The following is a 21,796-nucleotide window of genomic DNA, read 5'->3' on the forward strand; positions in this document are numbered from 1 at the left end:
TAATTCATGAATTATTTGAAATATGACTGAACGCCTCCATTTGAACCCAAATTTTATGGATTCATTAATCACAACCTAATGAACGACACCAATTCCCTTTACAGGATCGACATCACTTTTTTTTTTTTTTTTCGAGTTTCAGGGTCAAGTATCAAGAAATCAAGATTATTTATGTTTTTTCATATGTATTAGTCTATAAATTTTCCAAAAATATGACTAGCCATCTCTACTTTACCCTAATTTTTGTAAGTCCATTCATGACGACCTACTGAACATACTCATTGCCTCTACAGGACCAATGCCACTTTACTAGAGTTTATAGGTCAGAAAGCAGGAAGTCAGGATTATCCAAGTTTTTCATGTGTAATTATCCATGATTTTTTTTAGAATATGACCAACTGACTCCATTTGACCTCAAATTATGTTTGACAAAACATTCTAAATAGTAGTAACTACAATAAAAAATACGATAATCGAAGTACAAGAAGCATGACACTACCTATCATGAGAGTTCAAAGTTCAAAACCAAATTCAGACTGAAGATCAAGATTTGCATTTCCAATTAATAAATCAAGTCTGTTGAATGGAGAAACAACTACATTCCCAGATTTTCTCATGTTCATTTACATGAAGAAAAAAAATATACTGATCATCAAAAGGGAAAACGAAAAAGAAAAGGAACGAATACACGTGGTGATCGATGGCACTATACACATGATTTCCTTCCTCCGACTTCCATTGCTTTTTCACTGAAGTTTGAATAGCCAAAAACTGGGAAATTCTTTGTTTTCGACTATCATAACTTGATAAATGCAAGTGACACTACACAAAACTGTTGGAAAAACATACTTACACAACCTGTGGCTGGGCTGGGCATCATGATCTGTATACCCATCAAAGAATTAGTACTTCAGTTCCACATTGATCCTTTAACTTTCTAGCATTCTATATTACCGTGTCATCTGGGCCTTTTGCTATATTGCCAAAATGAAGCAGTTCAGATAAATGGTTCTACAAAAAAAATTAACACGCAAAGTTATTAAGTGTGCTTAAAGATTAGTAGTTTTTTCTGAATTTTAGGAAAATAGGATGACAAACTTACTCATTAATGAGGGATTTGAATAAGAATAAAGGAAATGCTGTATAAACACACAGAAATCGCGACACCAGCAATAAAGTTGTGGAGCAGCTTCTGATTGTCTCTTGTGGGTACGAAAACGGATTTGAGTGTGTTGGTTAGTTCAAAAAGCCTACATGATAGCTGCAATAAGCAAACAATGTTTAGATAGAACCCAAGAGGAGAAAAAATGGTTTACAACTCAAAATTGAAAAGAGTATATATGCTTACCAGAACATAAATTGCTGTAGTCAACATGAAATTAAGCATAGGATAGCCCGGGATAAACGAAAGGAGCCATTTAGGCTGTCCATTCGGCATATTTGATCTACACATAAAAGTCAGAAAGTAATAAGTCCTCGTAGCATGTAAGTTCAAAAAAAAAAAAAAAAAAAAAAAAGAAGTTCTCGTAGCATGTTGCTAACGTCCATGAATAATAAACTAACAATTGAGAGAATGGAGAAAAGTAGGTTGCCGTTGGCTGGACGGATGGATGCTAAACAACAAATTAGTTTGAAATTTGGATCAGTATCAAATTACTGACAGATGAAGAGATCAAGGATTTTTTCACATCTTTCACTCACAGATGCCAAAATTGAACAGAACAGTAGATACAGGTTTCAACCTAATCTAAAAACTTTCACGGTTCGGAGATGTTATCATGTTAATTTAAATATCATTTCTACATGATGCCGTAACCATAAGAGTTGTCGCCATTTGCCAGGAGGTTATGGGTTAAAAGCCGGTGAAACAACCTCTTGCAAAAATGCAAGGTAAGGTTGCATAAAATAAACCAAATGTGGTCCGGCCTTGCCTTGAACCCTGCGGATAGCAGGAGCTCACTGCTATGATGGCATATCAACAGGTCAAGATTGAACCAAGGGAGTAATTGTCAATCTTAAGAAGAAAATTGAAATGAACATACCTCAGCCAGATGTGGAACTGGGAGATGTAGGTTTCTAAGGTAATTTTCCCAAGCCACCTACAGTAACAGACCACAGTTAAACAAGGAGAAATCAAAGTAGATTCAACTTATTTAAAAGAACAAATAAAGATCTTTAATTCTGTAGAGCTTAACCGTTAGTATCAAAACTAAGTGAAGGACGATTTAAAAGCCACAAAAGCAAAAAAGGGAAGACATGATGGGGTAAAGACAAAAGACAGGAAAGGGAAGCATGATGTCCGGTGATTATAATTTATAAGGCGCTGCCTAGTGGTTTACAAACTTACGCAAAGAGTGTCAGAGAGAAATTCCGCAGCTCCTGAGTCAAATTACGCAAGCATATGTATACACTGTGAGGCAAAGAAAGCAAATGAGAAAAGCAATACAAGAAATCAGGAAACAAACTTCGGTTGAGTACATTATAGGCAAGCAGGGAGCTTTTCGACTGTTAGTTCTTCACTAAATCAAACAAACAGCAGTAATTTACATTAGTATAAGTTTCATGTAAAATCAACAGATAAAGAGAATTAGAAATGTTAAACACATACGTAATAGGAATCCATGATGTGTAGGGGTGGAGTTTGTTGTAAGCTGTCTTGTCCAGCTTGTATATGTATTCAAACCACAAGTACCCGATCTGAGGAATACAATGTCCCAAATGACAAACTTCATAAACTAAGAAGATAATTTGCAACACCTGATTTAACTGATCTGATGAACTTAAATGCAACTCACAATTAAAGTTACTGCACAGATGGATGACTTAATTGTCCGTCTCCGCTTCGATTCAGACTCCTCCAGTTTCTCCATCCACTTCTCAACCTAAAAGGACAAGATACTGCAAGCTTCAGTCCCATGGAAGAGTGAAAGAAAAGTGGGACAAAGAACGAAAATGCAAAGCTCTTTTGAATTACATTTGGGTGAAAATAGGCATATATCATGCCAATAATCCATATATAGCGGTCAAGCCCAGATCTAAAATGCCATTCATGCAATCGAGGGAGATCCGGCTTGGCTGGATCAGTATAGCCTACAATTGTGAAAAGAAGAAAACAAGCATCAGATGACAGTGCTTAAGCAGCATCTATAAATTAAAAAACAAAATCCAGGATATCTTTTTGAATAAGTACTTTACAAAAAACAAAATCCAGGATATCTTTTTGAAAAAGTACTTTACAATTCATGCTACCTCAATAGGATACCAAGATACTCTATTACAAAAACAATACCTGAACCTAAAATAAGCAGCTTTGAGCATGACACTAGTCAACATTTAGTTCCACATAGTGATGGATCCCATCAAGACAACAATCTTATGCCACAAGAATCTCAACCCATATCTACTTCCATTTTTTTGTTATATCTACTTCCAAATTATTTATCACAAAGACAGTTAAAAAAATTCTGATGCCAAAAACTCAAAGCCAGTATAATATTTCCTTAAGAGTAGAGAGGAATGTTCATATAAACATAGTTGAACTGGCTTTGAGACTAAAGCCAACAGTTTTCCAGCACGCAGAGTATTTAAGAATTTATAGTGATTGTGGACAGAAACAAAATGTATGAGAATACAGAGTAACTAACCTAACATAAAGGCGAAAGGACCCCAAAGAAATTCGAACACCCCAGGAATCTCCCAAACCAAGATAACCACAACAAAGCACAAAAGAAACTTCAAAGCCATCACTGATTTTATCTCGTTGTATTTGTGACCAATGCCAAGGGCCCCATAAACCATCAGGGTAAAAAGTGTGTGCATCGGGCAGATGTAATACAGCATGTAGTCATTGTTGAGAACAATACAGCAAAATATTACAAAAAAATTCAGCCTCCACATCATCTGCATAAACGACAAAATGTTCACTATTAACAGTTCACAGAGAAAATGGATATGTGAGATTCAACTCTAAACTGAAGTCTTCCTATATAAAACAGTGATTAAGTACAACCAAAACCTAATGTTACCTGAGCAAACCGAGCTAGACTAAAATCCTTTCTTATGTAATAATAGGAGAAGTTCCCAAAACCAGTCATCCATACATACGCAGCAATGAAAATCCTAATTGCATTGTATATCTCTGTTGCAGCAAAATAATGATAAATCAAAAAGAGAACCTGTTACAGAAAAAAGATAGAGTGAGTCAATATAGAAAGAGCACAAATAAATCTCTACAGGGAGTAACAATGTTTAAATGAGATTTTGAGATATTTCCTCTGTCCAGGAGGTGAAGTTTTGAGATACATCAACAAATGAATTTTACACATCGCAAAAGAAGTTGCATCATTCACACGACACAAATTACTGGGAGGTAGTAAAATAAACATGCAGCTATATTAGTGCACAAGATAACTGGAGAAAAAAACACCATAAAGAAAGTATTGCAAAAAGAATCCATGTAAACCAGATTTATGTTATTCTAAAATGAAGCATGAATAAGTGAAGGGAAATATGACACAAAAACTTGCCTGCATCCATCCCTTCCACTCCTCTGTCTGATGGCGGTTAAGATAAAGTATTGATTTGCCAGAAAATGCTGATTTGTCATTATGTTTCTTGAGAGAAGTCATTGCCGAAACTATGATCAGAAGAATATACAGAAAGATGAAGAGATCACGATTGTAGCTCTGTTCAAAGAAAACATCACGCAAAAACCTGTTACAGAGTGCTGGTCGTCTCATGGATGATAAAAAAAATCTTAGAGGTCTCAGCAATGTGTTTCACATACAAACAAAAGTTGCAGCAACACAGAGATATTCGAAGATCAAGTCCAATAGAACTAGTCCACTATCACAGTTCATATTTGTCCTTCCATACCCACATAATTACAGGGAAGGGGGTAACAGAAGGTATAGACATTGAAAATAAATTATCCATAATGTAAATGATTACTTGCTTGTAAAGAATTTAAACATGAAAAAATTTAGTAAGACAATTACAGTTCGCCACAAGAACAATCATCAACTTTGAGAATCAGATAATCCAATCCTATGAAAAGGAATAAGGTTTAGACACAAGCATGCTTATCATATGCTAGTGTATTGTACCAATACTTTACAGCAAAGTTTGTTATACATGACCTAAACTTAGAAGACAACACGATAAAATTATGTTATAGAAGATGCAATTCCAACAGTTCAATCAAGACAACAAGGTTCAGGAGTTCATGATGCACACAGAAGAATCTGAAGTAACAAGTCATTTTGTCTGAACTGGCTTAGCATATACTTCATATGAATATGTAAAGCCCTGGTTATTCGATTGCACCTCAAAGTGCTTGTATGCGCTTATTCCATAAGGTGATCCAATAGTTGTTATGATGCAAACAGACTTACAGTTAGAAACAGATATCACACAGCACGACCTTAACAAATCAAATCTTTATACATTGTTACAGGAAGAGAAGATAACACACCTTAGTAGAATCTGCAAAGAGATTTGTACGGTCACAGAGATAATAATAAAACAGGATTCCCCCAAATTCAGATCTGTATGAGATCATAAGAAGGATTTTAAAATTAGATGAGAAACTATATGCACCATATTCAAAATATCCAAGTGACTCACATTGCTCTTAGAGTTGCTCGATTTTCTAGCAAAAATGCATCCTCCATTGTTAAAAACCTACAAATATGTGGAAAATGCTAAGGAAAGATTCATGAACTTAGAAAGTAGAATGTTCAGCAAATTGAATGTAGCACACTGACCTAATTATGTTTGTTTTTACCGATGAACTTGACAACTTCACAGATGCAGATTTTGACAGACCTCCTTCCAGTAAGACAGCTCGATCTTCTTCCTTGGTTGTTGAGATCTCAAGTTCATCCAGATTATTATCTGAATGACTGCTGGCATGAAAAATTCAACCATATAAATAAAACACTTCAAAGCAGATTAAGCAATATCCCTGGATAAATTATCGCCTACACAAAACAATCTTTACAGTGCTTAAAATCAAGATCCCCAAAGAACTTTTTGTCCTTAATTAAAAATTCAATTTTGCACAGGCATAAGATAGATGCTTCAATTTCAAGAAGTTCACTCTTTTTAACATAATAACAAGAACAGTAGTAGCGATAATTACACAGACAGTCAGTTTTTCTATTTTTTTGGTATATTACTTGTATACAAACTGGAGTCGGGGGTCTATTAGAAACAGCCTCACTACCTCCACAAGGTAGGGACAAGGTTTGCGCACACACCACCCTCCCCAGACCCCACTTGTGGGATTACATTGGGTGTGTTGTTGTTGTACTTGTGTATGGACGAGTTTGACCCAAGCATTAATGAAATATCTAATTAAAAATGATATAACATAGCATTCATATTCCACACACACTATTTTCAACATTGTTGACTCTATATTATCCACCAACATTTTGTAGCAAATGTATAACATAACATTTGTTTGCGTTATCTAGACGAGAATTGCTCACACATTAAATCCAATTCTGGTTTTTTAAAATAAAGCCATTAGATAGGATTTGGCAAGCGGCTTAAAGGAAGCGCACAAATGCTACAACTATCTTTTCCATAGTAGACTCAGGCACAGAAATAGACCAATTACTTAAAAAAAATATTTTTAAAAGTTTGATCTTCAATCATTGTGTTTCCTCCTATTAAGCATATCAAAAGAATAGCAGCCTATTTTTGATTCATTATATGATAAGATCTTTCAACAATTTTATGGCACTTAGCATGTCTCAGAAAATCTAGCTGCAACATGAGGATATATGAGTTTTCAGTTTTTTCCTTTTTCTTTTGGATGGCGAATGGATGGATTAACTTACACTTTAAAGGGGAACAACCACTTCTTGTACTCCAACCATTCAGCATATATCCATGCGATGAGGACAGGTATATATCCAAGCAAAAATGACACCTGAGACATGACAAGGGTAGGCTTCAGTAGATATCTACGCAAGATTTCCTCAAGAGCAAAACAAATAAAGCAAAACAAGATGTTCCACATTGCAGCAGCAGTACAGGTGCATTGAAACCTTAAAATGCAGGTACATGCTAGTCCAAACAAACTGTGAAAGAAAAATCCAGAATGACCAAATTCCACAATATGCAGATAGCACCTTCTTTCTGACACCCGAACCTTAATCCAACACAAGGCAAATTAACCCAAAAGGAAATGTAAGGAAAAGAGCACTCTGAAAATTTGCAAATGAGATATGATCTTATTGGATGTCACAAATGAGAGATCTGAGATTCAGTATCGCTATATAATTGTAACTGTGTCAGCCATAAAGTAAAACAATATACATTGTCATAAATCAGACATCAAGCACCTACTTCAACTTTTATTCTATGCGATGTCAAGAATTTATTTAAGGAGTGCTAAACGCTTTTCCTAGCAGAGGAAAGTTGTTAAAAGGCTTATATCTAGCCAACAATTGTATAATCCTGCACAACATGATCAATTCACACATACCTCAAACATATCGATTCACTACCTATGTGAGTTACTCACCCAAATTTCCCTTAAAATCACACAGATAGATAAACCTGAAAGTTTTCAGGTACCAAAGTGAATAAAAACCTACATTATTCACCTGAAAATTAATTTTTTTTATGACAAAGGAAACCCGCACTAGGCAAGCCCGATGTGATTAGCTCAACCCAGAAGGCAAACCCCTTCCTTTCGCTGGCAAGGTGTTTTGAACTTGAGACCTCCAATTTTTGAAGATCCAAAAGTTGCTCAAGTTGATGAGGAGTCAATTCTAAAGAGTGATCTTGCAAGACAACTCCATTCCTTGTAAAGAAACCTCCAGCATTACATTCTCCCAATTAACTCGGTTTGAATTTCTTTTGCATAGATGAGAGAAAGATGAGACCTATAGTTGGAACCCGAGTCTACTTATTGTTAATGATTGTTAACCCTTTGTCATTTTTAGCAGAGTCCACTTATTATTTTTGGCATGCCCTTTGCTCCCCTGGAAGAGAGTCCAGGACTAATCTTTAAGCAACTAATCCGTAAGGAAAATCAACCTTCCCCATAAAAGCACCAACTAGTGAACGATGACAGACTGGATCAAAGTCTATGAGGAAAATCTTTTTCCTTCAAAGAAATGACCAGCACAGAGAATGTACATAACACAAGCTGAACTCGTATGTCGTCAGCAGTTGACAATCAAGCCTAGGCAGTTAACTCACAGTTTTTTTCACTCAGAATTCAAACCCTACCTATGTTGTAAGATTAGGAGCTAATTAGCCTGCTCTGAAGTCAAGCTCTACTAGTAAGAATCAAAACATGAACAACGTGATGAAAACAACAAATCCATATGGCAATTGTATAGAATTGCTTGTACTTTCAAATCAAGTAAGTTCTTCACAACAAACTATCAAAGTCGTCCAGTGATAAACACGAGCAAGAACATAACAAGATCTAATATGTTTAAATTTCACACAGCTCAGATCAGCTTATCTCACTGATCTGAAATATCAAAATTCTGCATTTTCCTTTCGATAATTGTGGTGTTCAGGCCAACTTTCACGCCCCTCAACTAATCCCATACCTACAACCTCCCATCAACAACATGTACCAGGTAACTCTATCCACTAAGGCTAGAACAAAAATAGAAAGAAATCACCTACTATTTTAGTTTGAACCTTAGACCTCATAATCTCAAAGATCTAATATCAAAATTCCTTTTTTTTTGGATAACTGCGGTGTCCAGACTAGCTTTCACCTACGTTTGAACCTTAGTCCTCATAATCTCACTGATCTAATTTCAAAATTCTGCATTTTCTTCCAGACAACTGTAGTGTCCGTGTCAGCTTTCACACACCTCAACCAATTTCATACCTCTCACCTCCAATCAACAACACCTACCACGTAACTCCATCCATCTAGACTCGAACAAATAAAAAGAAATCACCTCGTAATTTTTTATCTCCTCTAGGTTTAAACCTCACACCTCATAGTTCTAAACCCACTTCATTGATCACTACACTACACCACACGCCACACCCATTTGTGCAAATTCTCCACATTTTAACTCATAACATATTCCAATTACACTTCAAACACTCGAAAAAACTCACTTTTTCATCAATACCTCAACAAAAATCATTATATCAACAGCAAACTAAAACAAAAAGCTCACCTGTCCTGGCGTTACAGGTCCAGAAACCGCCGGCATTTTCAAAAATCGTCAACTACGAAACAGAAACAATACCTCACCAAATCCAATCAAATCCGAATCAAAATTCAATTGTTCAACAATATATGTATATAATTCATATACAAAATCGAACGTATCATCAATATGTATATATTTACGAGAAGGATGAATTTATATATAAGAAGAAGATTTGAAATGAGCAGTTATAGAAATGGTGAAGAAGAAGAGATCTGAAGCAATGAAGGTTGAAAAAACGACGTCGTTTTGATGGATTGCTTCATCAATTGATAATTATTAGTGAGGTTTTTCGGAAGAGACGTCTCTATATTGGGTAGTTAGTAAAGTTTGGTACCTATTTTGTCCCTCGATATCCGATATTCATATCGAGGTTCAATTTAATTTAAATTTACATATTGTAATATCTATTTTTGGAAGGGGTTCTCTTAACATATTTTTATAATATAAATAAAGATTTACATGATGTTTAATAAATTGCATTGATCAATAATCAAGAAGAAATGTTGAGTATTATAGCATGTTAAAAGTTTTTTTTTTATTAGTGTTGTTATTGGCACTAATTAATTTGAATTTGTATTATGTAAAATCTATTAAAAAAGATATTATTTATGAAGATTTTTTTTTTCTTTACTGGCTTAAGTAGGAGGTCTTATTCATTTCAACAAATTTCTTGGTGGTGCAAAGTTTATATATTATTAGTATATATAACTTAAAGTTCAAAATGTATATTAATGTGATTATATTACTTATAAAGAAATTACATATGAATTATAATTATTGTATGATCAGCATTAATTAGTATAAAATGATAACTAACTTGTTATATAATTGAATAAGAACGTATTTGTATTTGATAGTTACGAAAATTCAATGAACATATGTTATATGTCTTATCACATACATTGTTATTAATCAAATATGATTAATAATACATATTTTACTTTTAATTTATTATTTAATAGTAATAAATTAATATGATTTGATAAAATCATGGATATGAATAAATTTCTAATGAGACAAATGAATTTGAATTATGGCCAAGTGCATTGTGATTATATCTTTCTTATAGGAAAACAAAATTGAGAAAAGAAAGCCATTTTGAAGGTGTTAATATATAAATTAGTGATGATCTCATTTTTAGTTTATTATGCAAAGAACTTCACCTAATTAAATAGAATACTAGAAATGTTGTTGACTAAATTCTATGAAATACACATTATTTTGTGGTGATATGATTTGTATAATTAGTTCATTTCTTTTTTTATTTCCTTCAAAACTTATAATCATCGTTTCATTAAGAAGGTAGTTAATTAAATCTTGTGTTACTGATATTTTTAATCTTGCATTTAATGATAATTTTTTATTTTAGTCCTTGTGAATAGTCACAATTTTTTTGAAGTGTTAATCGTCCAATACCATTTAATTTCTCATATGTTATGTTAAAGTTGTTTTATTACTTCATATTTGAAGATAATTGTATATTTTTAAAAAGTCTAAATATAAGTCATATTCTTATATACTCTAAGGACCGAAAACACTATTATTGCTTAAATATTTATTTCAGTTATCAATATATAGTATACCTATTAGAGAGCGTAATAAAGAACTTGAGATTCTCAAATAATGAAATTTGTCAAAAGTGATTATAGGTGAATTTCGTCTTCATAATTTATTGTCGTATTATTAAGATTTAAGACCACGAGAATCACAAATCACCGGAAATAGAATGTTTAGTTGTAAAAATAATAACAAATTAACAATAGATACAATGTATGAGTTCCTCTGATTATCATAATTAGTTCATAATATAATTCATTTGGTTTATGAGTAAAAATGAAGCAAAAAACCTTTTTTAGGTGTGCATATAAAAAAAGTGAAAAAAAGATCACGAGTTTGTTGGCACATCCAACAACTTAATTAACAATGACTAATTAAGATTAGTAAATTATTGGTGATGAGCAAAAATGATAATCTTGATCGCAACCATAATTATGTCATATATATTTTTTTTTCTTATGATTAGGTAGAACGTGGGTTTAATTTATGGGTTATTAATCTTTCGAATTATTTATTGGCTTAGAATACTATTAGCTACATATATTATAGGGATTTAACATTTTCAATCTCTCAAATATCTAACAAATTTTGATTTTATTCCTTGTGATTTTTTATTATTATTTTTTTGGGTGTTCGACAATAAAGTTTCGAATTCAAATTTTAAGATAAAAAATTCTTAATAAAAGTGATTTATTCTTTAATAAATTTTCCGTAACGTGAATTCAGATTAATCGAATAAGTGATAGCAAATACACGAGCATAAAGAAAAAAAAACATTTACTCCACATGTAATGTTGAGTATTAGTCAACATTTTTCACTTTTTTATTTAAAATTACAAATGATGCTTTAATATTTAAACAATTCAATTTGTTTTAGAAAAAAAATAGATACACAGTGTCTGTCCATCATCTCATTTTTCCAACTTGACTCAGAATATTTTAAATTACATTGATAGATAACATTTTACCAATATCACTAAAATCTATATAAATATATTTATTAAACTATATACATGTACACCACACCCTCTCTCATGTTCAATAAAAAAAAAATACTCATTTTTTTCCTGATCAGCATTTGATATTCATATTGGGATTCGACTAAATCTTGATTCTCAAGATTCATTTTTGAAGGAGGTGCTTCCAACATGATTCTTTTCAATTCTCAGAGACTCAAATACGAGACTTGATTAATGCCAAAGGAATCCCAACTATTCCATCACAATTCATACCGATCAATAATAACTTTCTATATAATATTAGAAAGAGTAATTCTTCCACAATTACCAGTGTCCAATCTCTCAAATTGTTTGTTAATCAGTAATATATCTCTTTTCTGTGAACTTTCCCAATTCCTTCAATTTGTATATCATATAATCTGATTTACTGTCAAAACACATAAATATAAAAATTAATGCATAGACAAATTTAGGTTATAAAAAGCCTATAAACAACTTTGAAAATAATGACTAATGAAAAAAAAACATTTTTATTTATAACTTGAAATTATAAGTGTATAATCAATTTCGGATTATAGTTATTCTGACTGTCGTATCATTTTCTTGGCCAAATACTTTTCTATGTCATCTCTGATCTCTTTTAAGAATAAGATTCTCTACTCCGCCTGTTTATGAAGAACTTCGAATCTATTAGAAAATTAAGGATATATTTCAAGCTTTATCACCACAAACATATAAAACAAATTTTTGAGACTAGGAGTTTATAAATGTGCTTGGATATGAAGCTGAAAATTATGTCAATTTCAAAGAATTATTCAGAAAAACAAAATAAAAAGAGGAGGAAAGGTTAAATTTTGTTGAGCGAGTTGAATTATAACCCATTATTTAACGTATCCGATGCAATTTATTTTGTTTGTTGCATCATTTGGATTAGGACATGTTTATTAACTTGATCATTTTTAATCTGTCTAGATTTAATTCAATCCGCCTATGTTTTTGCCACCACTAAATTTGACTTAAGAAATATTAGTAAATAGAGCAAAATTCTTGCAAAGATGTGAAAATGAATGACTAGCTTCTTCCTTTTTTCCTCACACTAGTGTTCGATATTTGTTTTAGGGCTCAACTAATTTGAGTTCACGCAGAAAAATCTTATTTATGGGATAAACCACTCCCTACCTTAATCAATGATTTCAGGTTTCAAGTTCTAACCATAGAGTTGCCTTTAGTCCTAGTATATCCTCTATAATGGGATCTTCCAATACAAATTCAGATTAGTCGAGTCTCAAAAAGGTACCAAACACCAGATACGAAACCACAAATGAGAAAAACAAAAATAAAACTTTTACCTTACAAAACCATCATGAAACTGATCAACTGTCATATCTTGTTCCATCACCCATTTGTCTACTTTCCTTTGCCTTTCATCAACTCTAACTTCAACAAACAATATAAAAACTCTAACAACAACAATTATAGAAACAACTAACCAAATTGATCCAAAAATTCTTCCAACAATTGATTCAAACACCTTTGCACCATAACCAACACTAGTAACTCCCATAAATGAAAAATAAAATGAATCAAACCATCCAATTTTCTCAACAAAATGCATTAAAAAAACTCCAATTCCAATACATACCACAAAAATACACAATGCTAGTAGCACTTTACTACTTTTTTGTGTATCGAATAGCCTTTTATGAGTATTTTTTCGCGAATCAAGAATGTAAATAACAAAATTTGTTACTAAAATATGGTAAAATCCTAAACTAACAAGCGCAAATAAGATGGAAAATAATTTTGTAAGTGTACTATTTGGTGTTATGTCACTATAACCAATTGTACACATTGTGAGTATGCAAAAATATAAAGCATCAACAATTGGATGAGTCTTTTTGGACTTAAATTGATCCATAAAGAAAAAATATATGGATACACCGATTGTTAAATAAAGAAATAAAAGTAATATAACTTGTTTAAGAATTGTTGTATTTTTCAAAAAATGGGGTAGATTTGGAATTGGTGCTAAATGATTTTCAAGATTATTAAATGGGGTTATAGATGATGATGGTGTAGATTTGGACCTATGAAGTTTTCTCTTTGGTTCATTTAAAATTGGATTTGTGTTGGTTTAGTGATGAAGAAGGGAGAAGAGGCTTTTTTTCCATCTTGTTGCCTTGTTTTGGTTTGTTTGAATAACAAAAATCAAGTGATCTTGGCTTAGTATATAAAAATACTGATTTATAACTTGTTTGATCAAGCTATCGAAATCAGTTAATTTTGATAAGTATTTTTTATAATTAAAAATATTTTCCAAAAAATAAATAAATGGGAGAGTAATTAAGGGGATGACTCACCTCCAATAAATTAAAATGTCTAGTATTGTTTAATGCATTGCTAGACGCAAGCCATGTGTACAATACAAAGATCAAGGATCTTGATTTACTTGTATTAGTTGTTTTTTTTTCTACTTATCTTATCATCAAGATAATGTTTGAATAAAGTTAAATAAAATAAATATGATAATAGTTGACGATAATAGATGGTCCGATGATGATGATAATTGACAATAGGGATGAATAATGTATTTTACGAGGGTAGTATATATAATGAATAACACATTAAATGCTCGTGACAATGACAATGTCACTAATAGTAATTGTAAGTGATAGCTAGTAATGATTAAAGTTGATGGAAAAGATTAGCGATGGGGTTGAGTAGTGTAGCCATAGTAATAGATGTAAAGTGATAGTTGATGGCGGTGACTGATCATGAAGGTAGTTGTGTAGTGAGGATTGATTGTAGAAGTGGTTGACGATGGTACTTAGCGATGAAGGTAATTGATGATGTCTATCTAAAGTTGCAAACAAACAACAATAGTATATCCAATATAATCCCATAAGTGAGGTATTAGAATTTGAGTATAATCACTACTCCCAAATCAAAATGGAATTGATCTATGGCGATTTTCATAACAAATCAAATAAAGAGGAATTTCATTTTGTACCTCGTATAAAAAAAAATATATATGTCTGTTAACAAAAAGGGCAAATATGTGTATGCACCACTTTTTAACGAGTGATATAACTGCTCTAAATCGCAAAGTTAAAGGGATATATTTGCCCCTTTAGTTCAGAAGAATGAAATATGAACTACTGAAGTAATATAGATTGGGAAGCATATGTTCAAGTTTCAACTAAAGCAAAGTTTTATCACAAGTATATTTATGTGCTGGTTAAAACTATCAACAACCAAAAAAAATCTAACTTACAAGTTTCCCAGGCAACTAAAGAAACAATTCTCTCTCTCTTTTACTGGATCCATTGCGCCAATAAGCTAACGACAGCAGAAAGCACGTAAAGCAGTACCAAGAAACAACGGAGGGGTGTCGAGCTGCTTATGATAAAACAAGGATAACAGAAACATAGATTGTATAACTCAACCTTCACATGACTCTCCTCTGCATCACGAAAAACGTTTTGCTTGGAATCATAATGTGTCTCAAATCTGCAGTAGGAGAGAAATGTATGAATTGACAGATATAATCTGAAGAAGGTAAATTCCAATATAATATCGATTGAGTGTTGCTAAGATGAATGACAAAAAAGACGATCAGCTCAGTATCCTTGAAAAAGAAAGGCTACGATTCAAACAACCTCATTAATCTTCTAAATGTAGTAAACTTACGTTTCTGGAGTAGACCAAATCATCCTACATCTACGGCTCTATGTTCTGCATTTGTTTCAATAGTATAACAGACATAACGTCCCCAGCAGTCCGATACTCAGAAGTACTAACAAATAGAATGTCGATAGCATGCTTTTGAAATGGAAAAAACTATGCATCCGGCGTACTCCAACTAAGATAAAATATAAGAAGTTGCAAATTAGCCATAGATGATCCAGAAGTTAGTCAAACAGCTGATCAATATCATTCGTTTTAGCCTAAACACCCTCTAAATCGATTTGAAACGGGTGAGATCAGTTTCAATGAATAACTTACAGACAAAAGCCAAGAAAAACAATATTTTGTAGCCCCACAGAGGAAAAAAAGAAGAAGGCTGAGACAGAATTATCAGAACCAAAGAGCTAAAAGATGAGGCTGCAAATTAAGTCTAATGGCTCTTTCCGTCAACTGCCAAATCCTCAACACAACAAGAAGATCGTAAATTAAGTGCGGATTCAGTGACAAAGATGAAGTTGAAAACTCATCTTGCTGTTCTAAACAATGATCATAAGCACCATTGCCCTCGAAGAACAGGATGAAAAGCGTTCAAGAAACGTCAGTAGTAATTATTTGTATCAGTTTCCTTCCCAAGTAAGACATAAAAGCCGTACTCACCAAGCATTCTACGTACAAGCTTATATTGCATAGACTTTATAATTTCATATTTCGTCATCATGATGATGTTCCATTCTGATTAGTTGCTTAGTTTACTTAAACTGCTAATCAGGATCCATCTGAAAGTAGACGTCAAATGATTGGCTTATGATAACTTATATCTTATTACAAATCAAACCCCACGACTCCACCTTATGTACAGAGGCGTAGGTAGAAGACCATGTATGAGTTCGGTTGAACCCAGTAGCTTTTGCTCAAACAGTGTATTTGTGTTGAGAAATTCATTAAATTTAGAACCCAGTTATTAGCACTTAAGTCTTCGTTGTAAAATCCATAACCCATAAAGTTGAAGTCCTGACTCTACCCTCTACTTACATATGAGCTCTTCTATGGGTGGCATGGCGAAAAGAAGTTTCTAAATAGAACAACACTGATGCTCCAGAGAAAGCAATCCTATGTCGTAAAACAGCAGGAGTCACCAATCTTTCCTGTTTAGGGAGAATTAACGGACACTGTGTATAGTTGCAAACAATCTTCACTTAAAAGGTTGCGGATATGACATGATTGTATTATAGAACCGCCATCAATTGGGTGCATTTCAATCAGACATAACCATGAGCTCCAAGAAAGTGCAGAACTAACAAATCATTGAGTTTAGAGAAGTAGGCAGAGTTTTCACGAGAACGTGGATAGAAAGCAGCAGTCAAACTACAAGGTACCATTCAATTAATGCCAAAAGCCAATAGCACAATTTTCAGATTACGAAGCAGTTAATATTACATCATCAAAGATCAAATTCACAAGGAACACGAAAAGGTCACTAGTAGCTAGATCATTTAACTGATATGAGCTATACATTCTTGTTCATATATACCTTCGCTATGTAAAAAAACCGTTGTGCCAAAAGACCAAAAAAATTGAAAGAATGGATTTCCAACCTGAAGTTATTTATTCGATCCTGCAAACACCTCAAACAAGCCACAGCAACTCTTCCAGGAAGTTGTTTGCACTGGTCGTGGATCCAAAGCTACTAGTGGCTGCATATTTACAAAAAAGGAAAAGTTTACATGATGGTTATGATCGATTCGAAAGAAAGGAAGGAATAGTCTGTATTTCCCCTTGGGGATTTCCGGGATCATCCCATATGAAGGAAATCCAAAAGTAACTCACATTTTTGGTACTATCTCATGGGAATTGAGAGAATAAATTTTACTAAAATAGTTTCGTAGCTTCTGAGGTATTATAAAATGAAATTTTGATGTAGTAGAAAGAATAAACTGCCAGGCGCGTAGAGAATTATCATGACACCGTATTAATAAAAAGCTAGAGAAGAAGTGGTAAACCTGATGCTCATGGGGAGAACCTTCCATGTCGTTTGCACGAACACCAGCATCAACTGCAGGCTCATCGTACGGAATCTCTAGTTTGTCGTCATCCTTTACAGCCTTGGAGGGCTTTGCATTTGAAGTTGCTACAGCTTCATAGTCCCTTTTCTCTAATCCTGTATCCACAACAACGTCTGACATTGTGGGTTTCTCATCGATAACACCCATTTCTCTCTTCTCATTTTCCTTCTCCGATGATCCAAAGGCCACATTATCAATATCTGAAGCGCTTGTGGCAACCCGAACTATGTCCTCCGACATAGCAGGTTTGCTGCTGCTACTTGACCTCCTTCGTAAGCTTCCTTCATGAGGCAATTTCGCGGGTTCAACACACTCAATGTTAATGTTATTTCTCATAGATTCATCCTCAAGCTTCAATTCTCTTTCGACCTGAACGATACCCCCCTCTACCATTGCGACTTTATTCACTTCATTACTTCCTTTTTCCAATGCATTTGATTTGTTATTATCAATCGACGACTCACTATGTGGAATTTCCAATAGCTTTTCTCTAGTTCCCTCTTTATCATTGAACTGGTGATCTTGAGAAGTCGAGTAACTAACATCCCCGCCATTGGTCTCTTTATTACCACCATGTTTCAAATCCTCTTTACCTGTCATAGATTTGTTCAAGCCCAATGATTCAACACAGAAGTACATCTTTTCGCAAATTAGCAATCACCCGTCAAGTGATGCAATCCAAAATAACAGAACGATTCGATGATCTAATCAAATAATCGTACTATGGTTCAAGAGGAAGTAACACTATACATGTCTGCTGAAAAGCAGACAACAATGAAAGTAGCCTGAATGTAGTTATTAACTAATTATTACAGCAAAAGAAATCATGAAGTGGGATGGCACAAATAAACACAAAACAATACATGTATAATAAAGACTGATAACTTACAACAATGATTGAGAGACATAAAGGTAAAAAAGACACGACGTAAGCAAAAATGCAGAACAAGAGAAAATAAGCCAAATCCACAAAGCCAAAGTTGAGAGACAGATCAAACTGTAACGGTCTAGGAGATAGAAAAATGCTTTAAAAGTTGCAGACAGGGGTATTCCGTTTGATTAACTTAATCGTTAAAACTACCAAAAGACAAGAAATGACTTTCCGAAGTTGTAATTTTCTTTTACAACCATACCAATTCCTAGTTGATATCACATAGTTCATTTCAATCAACAATTAGCTATTGTTCTAAACTATGACTACTCACAATTTAATAGTCGCGGAGCCAGGAATCTTAACACGAGGATTCATAGAAATACAAAAAGAATATTGCTTTTTACCGTAACATGCATAGTGTAATTTCCAGACGAAGGGATTCAACCAGAGGCGAATCGTGCACTACCAAAGAAAGGAGAATAAAATGCATCAAGTGGGAATTGATTCTTGTACTGTTAGGTAAATAACTTAGCTTTCAACCACCTAGTTTTACGAAAAGACCACGGGGTCACGTGCACCATAAACTACCTAGTAAATTTGCCCCTAGATTCAACTGAACCCCTTCCTTACCTTTAGCTATGCCATTCCTCACAAACATGTCATTTTTTTTCGGTTTAACCATTAGGTACTCTTTGGAACTGAGGCGAAATTGTTGTAACCATTAACTCACACCTCAACTAATCCGAATTGGCACCGCCTAGGACCCACTAAAGGAGGTCTCATACCTTTTCTTACAACTTGCAGGACTACCATATTTCATTCCACTTTTTGTTATCACCAAAAGAACTCTTTTTTTTCCAGATAACTGTAGTGTCCGAGCCAGTTTGCGTTCATTTCCAAAAGAACACAGATGATACATTTTCTAAGAAAAGTTTATTCTTTTCACGGAAAACATTTTCCTTCATGTCAAACGCACCATACTCAATATTACCTCTACACTACTACTCCGTCCGTCAGTCCAAATTTAAAAACATGTGCTCATCATCACTAAAATGCATTAAACTCACCCTATACATGTTCATCAAGGCTAAAATGAAAGGTTTAAAGTTAAATTATTTCTAAATAACAAAAAAAGTACCACACATAAAAAAGGCACTAATCTCACCCAATACGTGGGATCTGCCAGGGGATCGAACCACAAGAATCTATTATAAAGAGTCTTAAACCTACATTTTTTATGCCATAAACAAGTGTTTCATTAACACTAAAATAAAATTTTTGAAGTTAAATTATTTCTGAATAACAAAAAAGTATTGACACATAAAAAAGACAACTCCGCCCATTACACTAAGCTCGCGATATGCACAGAGTTCAAAAAAGATTACACCACAAGAGTCTACTATACCCAAAAAAAATAAAATTGATGTCATATACATATTTATCATTATGGCTAAAATTGAAAAAAAAAGTTAAAAGTATGTCACATAAATCGAGACAACAGAATAAATAAATGAACAGACTTAATGAAAAGTACCATACCATGAGACTGAGAATTAACAGCAATAGCAAAGCTTGATACTTGTGGAACATTATTATTATTATTGTCATTATTATTATTTGCTCCCAATTTCTTTTTTTTCTTGGAAGATTTTCTCTTTTTGGAACCTGATGGCATAATTTTATATGTATACAAATAGATCTTTCTCAATTGAAAAAAAAATAAAAATAAAAAACTGTTTGTTTCTCTCTTTTAATCTTTGTTGTGTGAAGCTATTGGCTATGGAGGATTTTGGGTAAATTGGAGAAAAGTAGTAACAGATTTTGTAGGGAAACGAAGTGTTATTATTTTTTGTTTTTATTTATATTTCAAACCTATTTTGGCCATTAAATATTATTTATATTTTCTCGGAATAATTATTTTACTTTTTACTTTATTTATAAATGGAAAAAGACTCAAATATGTTGTTGAACTTTGAGAAAATATTCATCTATATCATCCGTTAAAAGTTTGGTTCATTTATATCATTTTTGTTTGAGAAAAGATTTATCCATGTCATTATTGTTAACTAAAAAAAGTTTCGATATTGCAAAATCATTTTTCACTCGTGGTCAATTATGATTCGGCCACGTCATTAATTAAATTATTTTTTAAAAAGAAAAGGAAAAATGCATAAGTACCCCCAACCTATGCCCGAAATCCCAGAGACACACTTATACTATACTAAGGTCCTATTACCCTCAAACTTATTTTATAAATAATTTTCTATCCCTTTTCGGCCTACGTGGCATTATCTTCTGGGGCCAACGCGTGTTGACCATTTTTTCAAGCTATCTGGTTGATAGTGCCACGTAGGCCAAAAAGGGGTAGAAAATTATTTATAAAATAAGTTGGGGGGTAATAGGACCTTAATATAGTATAAGTGTGTCTCTGAGATTTCGGGCAAGAAAATTATTTATAAAATAAGTTTGAGGGTAATAGGACCTTAGTATAGTATAAGTGTGTCTCTGGGATTTCGGGCATAGTTGGGGGTACTTATGCATTTTCCCAAAAGAAAAAGACTCAAATATGTCATCGAATAGCATAAATGAGCCACACTTTTAAAGGAAAATTTAATGACTATATAAAAATAAATAAAAAGTAAAAAGGAGTAAATTCATCCTACTATATAAGTCCCAAACCTATAATATAGCCATTAATAGGTTTGGTAAAATTTGTTACCTATATAATAATATTCACTCTTCTAAAATAAAAAAATAAAAATCACACACACGCACACACTAGATTCAACAAAGATTTATAGCTAGTGGTCCAAAGAATTGCTAACCATTAAACTAGACAAAAACACATTATTATTATTATTATTATTGTTTAACAAGAAGTACAAAATTCAAATGGATTTAATTTTTTGTACTGACAATTTAAAAAATATTTACATGATCAAGTCATTAATTAATTAATTAATTAATTACATTTAATTTTGAATAACCAAAATATATGAATCGATAACTTGATAAAAATACTAACTAATTATCATGTTATAAGAGTTAATTTACGATACTAATTCGTGTACATAACTTTTTTAGTATATCCACCCTTTAATATTGAAGATAGTTTTAGAAGAATAGCCCACAAAAGCTTTAATTACTTGAAATCAATAACATTTCTAGAAGGAGCTAAAGTTACATATTGCGTTTTTAATTAATGTAAATAAAGTAGACAATGTGTTATAACATTCCTTAAATTACATTTTACACTTAATAATAAGAGTTAATGGTAAAAAACATATCCGAGTTATTATTTTGTGAGTTTCAAATATTTAACTATCTGTTATTTTTTTAATTTTTTATATCTAAATTATCACCATCTATGTAACTCGAAGCTAATACTATGTCAGTTATTCTCCTTTTCTATTTGGACTATCACCATCTACTCGATTACGTGTATTT

At 32.9% G+C, this 21,796-nt stretch overlaps 3 protein-coding genes across 4 annotated transcripts; all 3 read right to left on the minus strand.

Annotated features, from left to right (window-relative positions):
- Positions 1-530: 530 nt before the first annotated feature.
- Positions 531-9,490, minus strand: LOC102579887 (protein REDUCED WALL ACETYLATION 4-like). Of its 2 annotated transcripts, none has more exons than XM_006356022.2 (16): positions 9,174-9,490; positions 6,849-6,940; positions 5,766-5,906; positions 5,626-5,682; positions 5,474-5,546; positions 4,527-4,685; positions 4,026-4,175; positions 3,645-3,900; positions 2,975-3,090; positions 2,796-2,882; positions 2,609-2,697; positions 2,348-2,410; positions 2,043-2,099; positions 1,349-1,445; positions 1,103-1,261; positions 531-1,011 (listed from the first exon to the last, which is right to left on the minus strand). In XM_006356022.2, exons 1-15 carry the CDS (start codon positions 9,207-9,209, stop codon positions 1,106-1,108), a joined length of 1,629 nt encoding a protein of 542 aa, XP_006356084.1. In that variant the 5' UTR covers positions 9,210-9,490; the 3' UTR covers positions 531-1,011; positions 1,103-1,105. The 2 variants fall into 2 exon arrangements, with proteins under 2 accessions (XP_006356084.1, XP_006356085.1); XM_006356023.2 differs by having other exon boundaries at positions 5,766-5,903; positions 9,174-9,489.
- A 2,525-nt stretch (positions 9,491-12,015) lies between these two features.
- Positions 12,016-16,927, minus strand: LOC102593051 (two pore potassium channel c). The gene is given in 8 exon segments (XM_015312682.1): positions 12,016-12,096; positions 12,098-12,152; positions 13,075-13,422; positions 15,000-15,064; positions 15,172-15,235; positions 16,445-16,557; positions 16,678-16,777; positions 16,833-16,927. Coding segments are annotated over 8 exon segments (921 nt in total).
- LOC102593382 (uncharacterized) lies at positions 14,965-18,021 on the minus strand. Its single transcript, XM_006356057.2, has 3 exons — positions 17,413-18,021; positions 17,008-17,106; positions 14,965-15,235 (listed from the first exon to the last, which is right to left on the minus strand). The coding sequence occupies exons 1-2, from the start codon at positions 17,866-17,868 to the stop codon at positions 17,014-17,016; spliced, it is 549 nt and encodes a 182-aa protein (XP_006356119.2). The 5' UTR covers positions 17,869-18,021; the 3' UTR covers positions 14,965-15,235; positions 17,008-17,013.
- Between the last annotated feature and the right edge of the window lie 3,775 nt (positions 18,022-21,796).

This window comes from Solanum tuberosum, unplaced genomic scaffold (genome assembly GCF_000226075.1).
Source record: "Solanum tuberosum cultivar DM 1-3 516 R44 unplaced genomic scaffold, SolTub_3.0 scf00214, whole genome shotgun sequence".
Lineage (NCBI taxonomy): Eukaryota > Viridiplantae > Streptophyta > Magnoliopsida > Solanales > Solanaceae > Solanum > Solanum tuberosum.